Here is a 12,601-nt window from a genome sequence, read left to right as displayed (position 1 = left end):
TCAGAATTTTTATTAACTACACTTCATAAAATCTAAACATAATTTGCCTTGCTAGTGTGACTCAGCAGTTTAGCGTCATCCCAGGAACCAAGAGGTCACTGGTTTGATTCCTGGACAGGGCACATGCCTAGGTTTTGGGCTCAATCCCCAGTGGAGGCCAGTCGATGATGTTCCTCTCTCAGATCAGTGATGTTTCTCTATCATCGATGTTTCTATCTCTCTTTCCTCTTCCCTTCCTCCCTAAAAATCAATAAAAACATTTTAAAAAATGTAAGTTATAACCCTTATTAAAGCAGGTGTACTTAAGTATAAATAATGGTACTGGAAATATATTAGAGAAGAAAGCCTTTTTCTGAAAATTTGGATTTTGTTGGAGACTTCATTTTCTGTCTCACAGAGCCAAACTTACTGAGTGGCACTGCTCATAGTGTGAACAAAAGAGGTGTGAAAAGACGGGACCTGGACATTGAAGAGCTTCGAGAGATCCTTTCCTCTCTCTTACCTTTTGTTCGCGTTGAACACATCTTACCTATAAACAGTGAAGTCCTAAGTGATGCAGTAAGTCTCTCTTCATTTATCCCTTTCATGAAAAGAAAATGCACTAAAATGTATAGGCCTATGTTTGGTTATCATTGTAAATAATTCTACTAACAGAGTATTGTGAAACTGAATTCATTGAAGTCAAGAGACAGATGTCTGTTTTGTACTATATTATATCTATCCCCTGGTCCCCCATACCTGGCACATGGCACAATGGTGAATGAAAGTTGAAAGCATATATCATTGTTACTTTTGCAAAATTATAGTTTCTTAGGGTTTAATTTAGCATTTATCAGTGTAGATCAAGTATTTTCTTATTAAAAAAGGAAAGGGTAGAAATTACTTTTGGGAGAGACTCTTTAAGAACAGGAATAAATTAGAAAACAGGAGGAAAAGAGAATGAATGGTTCAATGTAAAAAGGCTGAATGAATCTTATAATGATATTTCAGTTAAAAATTAATGGAGCTGATTTGTTAATTTTATTTTTTAAGTGAATTTTTAAACTAATAGGATTCAGATGAATGGATGGGAAGAGAAATATTATAAATATTAGTTCCTCATACAATGGTTTATAACTTTAATGTAATGCTGTAAACATAATAATTCCCTAAAAAGAACATAATTAAAGATGGATAACTCTTCCAGATTGTAAATCACATTTTAAAAGGCTAATATATAATTTATGATGTTAGCATAATAGGCAAGACAAAATAGTCTAGAAAAAGATCCTAATTAATAAAAGAATTAAATGTAATAAATGAGCTATCACACATCAGTGTGGTGCTAGATGAACTGATGAATGGGGAAGGGAGGAAATTTGTTTAAACTTAAACCCTCATTTCATTTGCACAGAAAATTAATTCCTGTTAGATTGAAGAATTAAATGTTAAATTGAAACATGGAAAACTAGAAGAAAAAAATATTTATGGAATCTCTGATTAGAAAAATGTGCAATCTCATTAGTAATCACATACCCCAAAGAAAGCAAAATAAAACAGTAAGTTATCATTTTTCACCTATTAGGTTAGTGATTTTTGAAATAATATTACTATCCCATAGGAGAAGTATAGCTGCATTGATTACATTGTCATTAAATACTTGGAATTAGTCTAAATATCCAAGAACAGGGAAAATAAATAAATAATAATATAACTACTCAACAGAATATTTTGCTGTCCTGAATAGTGATCATATTTACTAATGGTACATCATGGAAAATGCTGATAATGGAATATAATTTTAGAAAGAAGGATATAAAATGTGTATTTTATGTATTCTAGAATGCATTTATGTTAAAATTCATCTGTAAAAAGGATGAATTTTACAATATTATAGTTGCAATAAATTAGAGTGAGGAGTTTTTTCTCTAAATATCACCTACCACTAATTTTATTAGTTAAAAATAATTTTAACTAATGCAGCAATTAGATGTTTATTATGTTTAACAAGAATAAGATTGGAGAAACAATGTTCGATTTTTATTTTTTTAAATCTGAGACTCAAAAGCAAGTTGAATCCCGAATTTAACTTAGAAAAATATTGTAGAACTTTGGTTTAGTAGACTTAGAAAAAATTTATTGATACTTTTAATTCCATGGCTGTCACATAAGTCCCCAGTAAAAGTTTGGTAATAATAGCTGTTAACCAGAAGTCCTAAGCACTGTACTAAACCTATTTTATCCTGGCAGCCACTTTATGAGCTGTGGGCACTTGTTTCATGTTCTCCTAGCATAGATGAGGAAACAATAGGCTACCACAGTGAGCTGGGTGTGTCCCATCTCCAGGCCCATCAAGGAGCTCCTAAAGTGAGGCCCAAGGGAAAGGAAATGTCATGGTCACAGGTGGTTAAAGGGAGGGAGGGTTAAGGTTTGAGCCAAGTCTGCCTTCCTCTGGAGTCACTACCTCAGCACCATGTACAATTGCCTAGATCCTTGTATGGTAGATACTAGGCCCTCTGGCTCTTAATTTGTCTTGGGGGTGGGAACTGAGTTGGGGATGGAATCAGTTCTTAGATGAGTAAGAAAAATAATAATAATTGGTTTTATTCAGAATTCTGAAAGTTTAACTCGTTACATTTTTAATTATTATTAGCTCTTGTTTTAAAAACCTCATTTCTCTATTTAGAGAAAAAATTGGGAATTATACTGCCATTTATTTCCAAGTCCTTTAAATATTATTAAACATTTGAAGTATTTTTACATTTTACATACATTCCTAAATTTTTATACAAATGGTAGTTTGAACATTTTGATTTGTTAGGTATAATTATTTTATGTTAGTATTATAGTGTTATACAAATATCTTTATAAAAAATAATTTTTTTCAAGATGAAAAGAGGCTTGATTAGTACTCCTCCATCAGATATGCTTCCTACATCAGAAGGTGGAAAGTCAAATGCCTGGTTACGGCAAAAAAATGCTGGAATCTATGTTCGTCCTCGACTCTTCTCTCCCTATGTGGAGGAAGCAAAGGTAATGAAAAAGATTTTCAGACATTAGGTCACTGTACTGTAAACTGTAAGCACAAAGATATTTATCGTGGCATTATATAAATATTTGGAAATGGCCTAAATGTCCAGTAATCAGAAAGTAAACATAAATTCTAGTTTGACCGCTCAGTAGAATACTTTTCTGGAATGTTTAATTATCAAGCATATTTTTATAATTTAGGTCATGTTAAATTGCATTTTACATTTTTCTCATTTTTGTTTTCTTGTAAAATGTGAACTTGAAAAGAAAGTTTTATTTTATTGAAATGGTTGTCAGTATTTTGTGATCTTCAGCATGGGAAAATGTCCTGAAAGAAATTGCACATGTTGTGTCTTCCTTCATAAAATAAAGAATTGCCATCATTTCTGTAACACATTTCTGTAACACATTGCAGCTGACTGCTGGAATTTGTGTTTAGTTTTATAATAAGTGCGCATACTAAGAAAACATTTCAGGTCTATTAAGCAATAATTGGCATTATAACTATTATAACAATTCTTCTAGAAAATATGGTAATGTAAAAATGAAACACTATAATTTTTATTAGATGTATTCAGCCAGAAGAATTTTGGAGTGACCTTTTGAGGAACAGCCAGTTTTTGAAAGTCAGAAATTACCATTAAGCTTTATGAAATAAAGTAAGAGGCAAACAATGTGTGTTTGGATATAGAATTATTTATCTTGTTGTTTTTATCTGAGTTCCTGGTTTAAGATACATGAAGAGATTTGTGAGTTTCTTTTGTTGCTTAGGTTAATAATCTACCTCTTTTTGACTGACTGACATTTCAAATAATTCTAAACAGAGAGAAAAAGAATGGTTATGCCTGGTCTTTTTAAAATAAATGCAATATTCAGATTCACTAAAGCAACTGAGGCCTTTACAAAGGGTTGAGTCTGGAGATAAATGGTCTATAAAAAACTAGACCTACCCTCCATTCCGCTTTGTCTCAAAAAGTAAGCTCATCACTAGCCCTCCTGGGACTTCCCTGTTTCTCAGATGGCTGTACCCATACATAAGTAGATAATTGTCCCAATAAAAGTAGAAAATGTTTATATATTATATCATTTTGATCGTTCTGATCAGCTACCTCCTGCAAATCCCCTAATGGGGATCAAGCCTGCAACCCAGGCATGTGCCCTCGACCAGAATTGAACCTGGGACCCTTCAGTCTGATGCTCTATCCACAGTGCCAAAGCAGCTAGGGCTAAACTTATTTAATTTAATATCACTCTTTAATATTTTGTCTTTTGAGAACTTTTTTAAACTTGATTTTTAAAGAGAAAGGAAGAGAAAGGGAGAAAGAAACATTGATGTGAGAGCAGAACATTGATCACCTGCCTCCTGCACACCCCTATGGGAGATCAAACCCAAAACCCAGGCATGTGCCCTCACTGGGAACCAGCAGCCTTTTGGTGCATGGGACAATGACTAGCCAATTGATCATGAGCCATGGCTTCTTTTTTGATCTGATGTTTAGCCCATGTATACATGTTTTATCCTTCCTATAAATTTCAAATACTTCAATTGAAACTTTTCAGAAGTGGTTTTTTGTGTGTGTTTTTTTTTCAGAGATGCTCTAAAAGATCTTTAAAAATTAAAGAGTTAGGGGTACTTTCTTCTTTCACCAATAATTGAAAACTTCATACACTAGAAGCAATAAAGTAATTCCCTTTTTTATGATGAAAGTAATATATCTCCAAATGTGATTTAACTAATTCTGATGAAGGGTTTACTAATTCTGTTAATACTGAATTGTTCTTTCAGTCAGTGCTAGATGAGATGATGGTGGAACAAACAGATCTTGTGCGTTTACGAATGGTTAGAATGTCCAATGTGCCAGACACACTTTACATGGTCAACAATGCCGTCCCACAGTGCTGTCACATGATCAGCCACCAGCAGATAAGCAGTAACCAATCAAGCCCTCCTTCGGTGGTAGCCAATGAGATTCCAGGTAAGGCCGTAACCTCTTTTAGGCACTTATACTCAAACTAGAGGTCTAGTGCATGAAATTTGTGCACTGGTAGGGCCCCTAATAGCTGCTGGCTGCTAGCCAGTACTCCCTCTCTTTCCTCAGCTGGCCCCATCCCCTGGTCATACTCTGGGTTGAGGGGACAATTTGCATACTATGCTCTTATTATATAGGATAATCTGATCTTTTTGTAATCCTTTTACATATGTTAATTCTCTCCTGATCCAATACCCAGTATGCATTATTCTCTTCAAAGTATAAATACTGCCCTGGCTGGTTTTGCTCAGCAGTTAAGAGCAGCAGCCCTCAGACCCAAAGATTGCAGGTTCAGTTCCCGGCAAGGGCATGTACCTCAGTTGCAGGTTCATCCCATTTCCTGTCCGGGAACCTGTCAGAGGCAGCCAACCAGTCAATGTGTGTCTCTCATATCAGTGTTTTTCTTTCTTCCCCCCTTCCCTCCTTCCCATCTCTCTAAAAAATCAATGGAAAAGGTATCCTCAGGTGAGGGTTTAAAAAAAGAAAGAATACATACTTAAAGGCTAAGTTTTTTGTTTTGAATTTTATTTTATAGTATAAGGGTTTCTCAACCTTGGTCTTCTTAACAATTAGGGCTAGATAATTCTTTGTTATGGGCTGTCCTGTGCATTGTGGGGTGTTTGGCAGCATCCCTACCCTGGACTCACTAGATGCCAGTAGCACACATGTGCACACATGTACACACATCCCTTTGTAAACTTTAGGAAACATTTTTCTGTTTCTAGATATTGCTAAATGCACACTGTGGGGCAAAACCACCTCCTCCTGAGACCCACTGATTTACAGGAATTTAGGTATTTCATCACTGTAGGTATTTCTCACATTATAAGCCCCATTGGGAATAGCATTATAAACTTATATCTTTGAGTCTGCATATGTCCCCCACAAATGTGATCACCATTGGTTTACTGAAGATCCAGTTTCCCAAGATCTGGTCTCCTGTGAATTTTATTGTAGTGTAGGCTTATGTCATATAACTCTGAGGAAAGTGGCCATAGGTAGAGTTATAATTGTCAATGTCCAAAAACTTCTAAAACATCAGTTAATGTTTACTTTAACCAAAGGGCCCTAATGTCATCTTCTAATATAAGGAAATCAACAGCGCAGATATAACTCTTGCCAATTACTATTGCAAGATTTATTAAAAACCAGTGTATTATAGCATTACTGGAAATGGCACCATTCATTTTCTACTTGCAAATGTCAGTTTCAATTAAGGATAAATAAAAGACAATACAACTTTTTAAAAATGGTTTTATTGATTTGTTTGTTTGTTTTAGAGAAAGGGAGAGGGATAGAGACATAGAAACATGGATGAGAGAGAAACATCATTAATCAGCTGCTTCCTGCATACCCCTTACTGGGGATCAAACCTGAAACCTGGCTTGTGTCCTAACCAGGAATCAAACTGTGACCTCTTGGTTCCTGAGTTGACACTCAACCGCGGCCCAAACCAGCCTAGCCATAATGACAACGTTTTAAATATATATATATATATATATATATATATATATATATATATTTAATTGATTTCATAGAGGGAGAGAGAGAAGAAAAAAACAACAACACATAAATGATGAGAGAGAATCATTGATCAGCTGCCTCCTGCACCCCTTATTGGGGATTGAACCTACAACCTGGGCATATGCCCCTGACCGGAATTGAACCCAGGTCCATTCAGTCCACAGGCTGCTCTACCCACAGAGCCAAACCAGCTAGGGCCATAGTGACAACTTTTAATTGAACACATACATTTTGTTCTGGGACTAAAATCTGATCTGTGGTCACCTTTTGAGGTTTGTTCACTACATGTTTAAAGTATACATTGGATTACAGTATGAAGAGAGAGATTTCTGTACCTGATTTGTGCAGATTTTGAAACTTTCGTAATTAGCCCTGTTTTTATCAACTTGAATTAATACTTGAATAACAACATAATTTAATCTTAGAACTGAATCTCAAAAGCCCAAACGTATTCATAATTAAATATGCTCAGAAAAATATGACTTGTCTTTTGTTTAACTATTTCTGTTGTTTAACCCTATTGTGGTGGTATCCGGATTCTAACTTGCTTACCATACTCTAATGAAAGGCTTTCTATCTTATTGGCTCTTATCCTGGCTCTGCCACTTCATTTATATCACTTTGGATACACTTTATCTACTTTCCTACACATTAATTTCCTTATCTGTAAAATGGGGTATCTCCTTTCTAGGGTTATTGTGAAGACATAAGCAAGTACCACGAGCAATGTGCTTAGGGGTTTGCCTGGCATAATGCAGGCACTCAAACAATAGTCAGTTTGACTAGTAATGTCTGTGGACCTCGTTTCTGCTTCCCAGCCCTCTGCTGCAGCCTCATTCCAGGTTCCTAACCTGTGTTCCTGCCTCTAACCTCACTCACTCCCTTTCTGGATTTTACACCAGGGCTCGGCAAAGTTTTTCTCTGAAGTGCCAGATGGTAAACATTATAGGCTTGTGGGTTATGCAGTTTCTGTCACAGCTACTCAACTCTGTTCAACTCTGCTGTTGTAGGCCAAAAGCAGCCATAATACCTAAACAGATGGGCATGGCTGTGTGCCAGTAAAACCTCATTTACAGAAACAGCCAACAAGCCTGATGCAGCCAGCCTGCAGGCCCTAGTTGGCCAACTCCTGCTTGACACTACTCTCGGAGTGCACTTGCCTCATTACAGTTCTGACCCTGTCATTCTCCTACACAAGATACAGTTCAAATCCCTCATTGTGACATGCAGGGTCATTCATCACCTGCCCCACCCATCTTTCTAGCCTTCCTTCTTAATGCTCTTCTTGCCTGTTCTTTGGAATCCTAAGTTCTAGCCGTGCCAATAACTTGTGCCGCACCGTGTCTCATTTGTATGTTTTACACACGCCTGGTCCTTCTGCTCAGAAAGCCTTCACTCCCTGTTCTTCGCCTGCCTGGTTTTCTCTCATTCATCACTACCCTCAGGGTTTACCTTGTCTCGGCAGCCTTTCCTGCCTGCCTCCAGCCCAGGTGGAGGGTCCCTTCCTCCAATCCCGTCAATACCATCTGTGGCCTGTACTCTACTGGCTTACTTGGCTTACTTTACTAAAACCAGAGTTCTCTGAGGACAGGGAACACGGCTTTGTTCTGTGCATCCTAATACTTCAGTCCAATCCCTAGTGCATAGTCAGGACTTACATGAACAAAAGTAAATATGTTTTTTAAACAGGAAATAGCCCTAGCCTGTGTTTCTCAGTGGTTGGAGCATTGCCCACCTCCTACCCCCCCTTGAAAGGACTTGGGGTTTGAATCCTGGTCAAGGGTATACACTTGGGTTGCTGGTTTAATCCCCAGCCCCTGTTAGGACACATGCAAGAAGCAGCAATTGATGTCTTGCTCACATCAATGTTTCTCTTTCCCTCTCCCTTTCTTCCCCTCTCTATCCCTTCCATTCTCTAAAACTTAGGGGGAGATCCTCAGGTGAGGAGTAACAAAACAAAAAAAACTTAGGAAATATCCTGATATTCAGAAGAGAATTTTAAGTAAAATTGTATTAGGCTGTGAACTAATATAGCTCAGATGCTATTTGGTATTGTCAAGAGCTTTTGGGCACAGTGAAATTGTAAAACCTTAAGAAGTAGTTAGAGGTAGTCCTGTCTGGGTAACTCAGTAGGCTAGAATGTTGCCCCCATACGCCGAAATTGTGGGTTCATTTCCCAGTCAGGGTACATACAGGTATTAACCACTGAATGCATAAATAAGTGGAACAACAAATTGATGTTTCTCTCTTCCTCACTCCCTCTGTAAAATCAATAAATACAATAAAATCAATAAAAATTAAAAATATGTACAGTACTAAGTTGCCAGAAAATTAAAATATTACCAAAAATGTATTAGATTCCGATACAAAACGCATGCTTTTTTGTCTTGTGCCAGTGGATGGTCTTTTGTGTAGCTCAGGTATTTGCCTACAAACGGTTTTCCTTCTTCCAGTTCCCCGTCTCCTCACTTTGAAAGACATGGTCAGACGTCTGCAGGAGCTCCGACACACCGAGCAGGTGCAGAGAGCTTACGCGCTCAACTGTGGGGAAGGCGCCACGGTCAGCTACGAAATCCAGATCCGAGTCCTGAGAGAGTTTGGTCTTGCCGATGCTGCTGCAGAGCTCTTGCAGGTGGGAACTCATTGCGCTGTTTCCGATGAGGAGCCAGGTCATTGGTTATTCAGGCGGTATTATAGATGAGGCAGGAGCTCGCACAGACGGGTCTTTTCCTGATCCGTGCCTTTCCCCCGGTGTGTTGGCTAACCTTGACAGGCAGTGTGGAAGGTGCACGGAGCACAGGCTCTGGAATGAGAACTGGGTCATATCATGGCTCTGCTGCTTACCTTCCAGTTAATTGGAGCAGTTACTTAACCACTCCGAGCATCAGCTTCCTTGTGTGTCATGTGGATTGTTGTGAAGATAAGAGGTGCATTATTATAAAGCAGCTTGTCTCTTATATGCAATAAACATATAAAGGGTGACTGCCAAAAGTTTGTGGTGTGTATGTCCAACAGAAATGAAAGATGAAGTAGAAGATTCTGGCCCTTCACTGCTCTCCCTTCCCAGTTTGGTCTCTCGAGTCAGGTTTTGGTCACTCTCATACTTAGAGGTCTCCCAGACACCCCTTTTCCCTCTCCTCCCCTATATCATAAGAAATGTGTTTATAATGGTTCAAACTTATAAAGCACTAGAATCAAGAAATGAGTTGTTTCTTAACTAGCACGAAAACTCCTCCCCCTCCCCCTGCATCCTTACCTAGGGGACATGTTCCAAGACCCTCTGGTGGATGCCTGAAACTGTAGATGGTACCAAGCAAGCCCTATAAATATGTTTTTCCCTGTGCATATACACTGCTATGATAAAGTTAGGCACAGTAAGGGTTTAAAACAATAACTAATAATAAAATAGAACACTTATAACAATATACAGTATTGTAATAATAGAGGCCCGGTGCATAGATTCATGCACTGGCGGGGTCCCTCAGTGTGCCCTGCTAGGATCATGCCGAAACGGTCATCCAATGCCACCTGCCACTCCTGCCTCCTGCTCCTGCTCATCCTGCCCTGCATCACCTGCTGCAGCTTGGGCCGTCAGTCCCCACTGGGAGAGGCTCGCGCCACCACAGCCGTGCTTGAGCCCTGCATCTGGTGCCCATTGGTCAGCTGAGTGGTGTTCCCACTGTGGGAACACACTGACCACCAGGGGCAGCTCCTGCATTAAGCATTTGCCCTCAGGTCTTTGGTATGCATCACAGTGACCAGTCATTCAGTCATTTGCCATTTGGTTGTTTAGGCTTTTATATATATAGGTAAGTTGTGTGAATGTGCTTTTTCTCAAAATGTATTATTGTACCGTCGGTACAGCATGGAGACGTTGGGCAAAGGGACGATTCACATCCCAGGAAGGGTGGAGGGATCGTGCAAGATTTCATCATTCCACTCAGGATGGCTCACAATTTAAAAGTTGCATGTCGTTTATTTCTGGAATTTTCCACATAATCTTTTTGAACCTTGGTTTCCTAAGGATAGCTGAAACTGGAAAGTGAAACCTCTGACCTGGGGGGACTATTGTAGCTTGCTTAGGGCCACTAAATCAGAGCCTAAAATAAAATTTAATTTCATCTGATTGAGTGAATTGTTTTCTTGCCCTAGACTCCAAACCCCTTTCCCCTGAGTCTTCAGAAGGGAACCTGGTATGGTGTTCTTAGGCAACATAGTACGCCATTTATAGATTATTGATTTTCATTATTTATTATGGTTTCCATCCCCCACAAAGAGAGTCTCATTTTATATTCATTTCTCTTTCCTTTGCCATTCTAAATCATATCTTAAATAATATAAAAGTTTTATATTTTAAGTATTCCCTTATAATGTTTATTAAAATATTAATCCAGGTTATCCCTGTATAATAAGGAGTAGTATTTTGTAGTTTTCATTTCAGACTGATAGTGCACATGCATTGTCAGAAAGTTCTAGCAGGATCCTCACCTTGGTGTTTATAGGTCATTTTATTTTTTAGTAAAGACATTTTTGAATTAGAGTTTATTTTCTGTTTTTTTGTTTTGTTTTGTTTTATCACACTAGAGGCCCGGTGCATGATATCTGTGCAGTGGGGGAAGGGGGTTCCTCAGCCAGCCTGCGGGGACTGGGCCTAAGCCAGCAGTCGGACATCCCTCTTGCAGTTCGGGAGCCCTCGCTCCTTACCACCTGCTGTTCGCTGCACCTTACCGCTCGGCTTGCTGCTCCTTACCACTGCCGCAGAGGCCGGAGAGACTCCTGCCACCACCACTGAGCACACCAGCCGTGAGCCCCGCTTACGGCTAAACGGCACTCCCCCTGTAGCAGCGCACTGACCACCAGGGGGCAGGTCCTGTGTTCAGTGTGCATCACAGTGACCAGTCATTGTGATTGCTCAGCTGTAAACGTCGCTTAGGCTTTTGTTACATAGATAATCTTCCATGAGATTACTGGCCTGCTTACCGAAATAACCGGTGAAGCAGTTCTTTTTGATGGCTGTATCTGTGCTCGGCTACAGACGCTACACTCTCTCCTTTTGTACTATTAAGGTAATTTTTTCTTGGAAGCCTGTGACCTAGAAAAATGTTATGCCTCTTACTCTTGCTGAATGTGGTTTTCTTAGGTCCTCACTTAAATCTCTTAGCCTGTGAATTTTCATCTATGAAATCTGCTAATCTACTTTTTTCTCTTTAATCTTTCTTAGAATCCTCACAAGTTCTTTCCTGATGAACGTTTTGGGGATGAAAGTCCGCTCTTGACACTGAGACAGTCTGGGAGATGTCGTGTTAACAGCACCCCCACTGCAGAAACCATGTTTACAGATCTAGACTCTTTTGTGGCCTTCCATCCACCCTTGCCCCCTCCACCACCTCCATACCACCCCCCAGCTACCCCCATCCATAACCAACTCAAAGCAGGCTGGAAGCAAAGACCTCCCAGTCAGCATCCTTCTCGTTCATTTTCTTATCCCTGTAATCATTCACTGTTCCACTCCAGAACGGCTCCCAAAGCCTGCCCCCCTCCAGTCTATCTGCCAGGTGTTAAAGCCCCAGCTCCTGACTGCACCAATACCACAGGGCTGGGGAGGCAGACCGTAGCTGCCGCCGCCGCCGCCTCCACAGCAATAGCATCTGAGAAACAAGTGGTAAGTGAACACCCAGGAACTTACCTAAAAATGAAAGTTTGAGGAATAGTAGAAGCAAGGCCCCCTTAAGCGTTCTACTGGAACTCAGCAGTGCCCAGCAGTGTTACTGACAAGCTAAAAGCATAGACTTGAGTGTTATGGAGGAGAGCGAGTGTGGGGAGAAAGGACAGAGAGCAGAGACTGGTAGGCATATATGTGGGTGTAGTTGAGTGCCAGCCTTATCTTTATTTTCCTTTGGGAAGGGGTGGGGTTGCTGGGCACCATACATGGCTATGTTTTACCAGTTTTCATAGTGCTCCATTCCAGCACATGTCTAGACTCTGTCCCTAACTTCTCTTCTGTAGAATCCGCTATTCTACCAAATGCCCTGATGGGG

At 39.6% G+C, this 12,601-nt stretch overlaps 1 protein-coding gene across 6 annotated transcripts in view; it reads left to right on the top strand.

The window, feature by feature from the left end:
* BTBD7 (BTB domain containing 7) overlaps positions 1–12,601 on the top strand; it is a 73,815-nt gene that overhangs the window by 54,529 nt on the left and 6,685 nt on the right. For 4 of the 6 annotated variants that reach the window (XM_036411656.2, XM_036411653.2, XM_045571990.1 and 1 more), the window contains 5 exons: positions 398–558; positions 2,869–3,012; positions 4,796–4,985; positions 9,017–9,195; positions 11,785–12,225. In XM_036411656.2, the coding sequence (XP_036267549.1) occupies positions 398–558; positions 2,869–3,012; positions 4,796–4,985; positions 9,017–9,195; positions 11,785–12,225 (1,115 nt within the window). Of the gene's footprint in view, positions 1–397; positions 559–1,393; positions 1,539–2,868; positions 3,013–4,795; positions 4,986–9,016; positions 9,196–11,784; positions 12,226–12,601 lie in introns of those variants that run through there. The other 2 variants (XM_045571989.1, XR_006739860.1) reach the window with 2 other exon arrangements.

Source organism: Pipistrellus kuhlii, unplaced genomic scaffold (assembly GCF_014108245.1).
Source record: "Pipistrellus kuhlii isolate mPipKuh1 unplaced genomic scaffold, mPipKuh1.p scaffold_m20_p_41, whole genome shotgun sequence".
Taxonomy (NCBI): Eukaryota; Metazoa; Chordata; class Mammalia; order Chiroptera; family Vespertilionidae; genus Pipistrellus; species Pipistrellus kuhlii.
The sequence above is the reverse complement of the archived record's forward strand: the minus strand, read 5'-3'. Positions and strand labels throughout refer to the sequence as shown.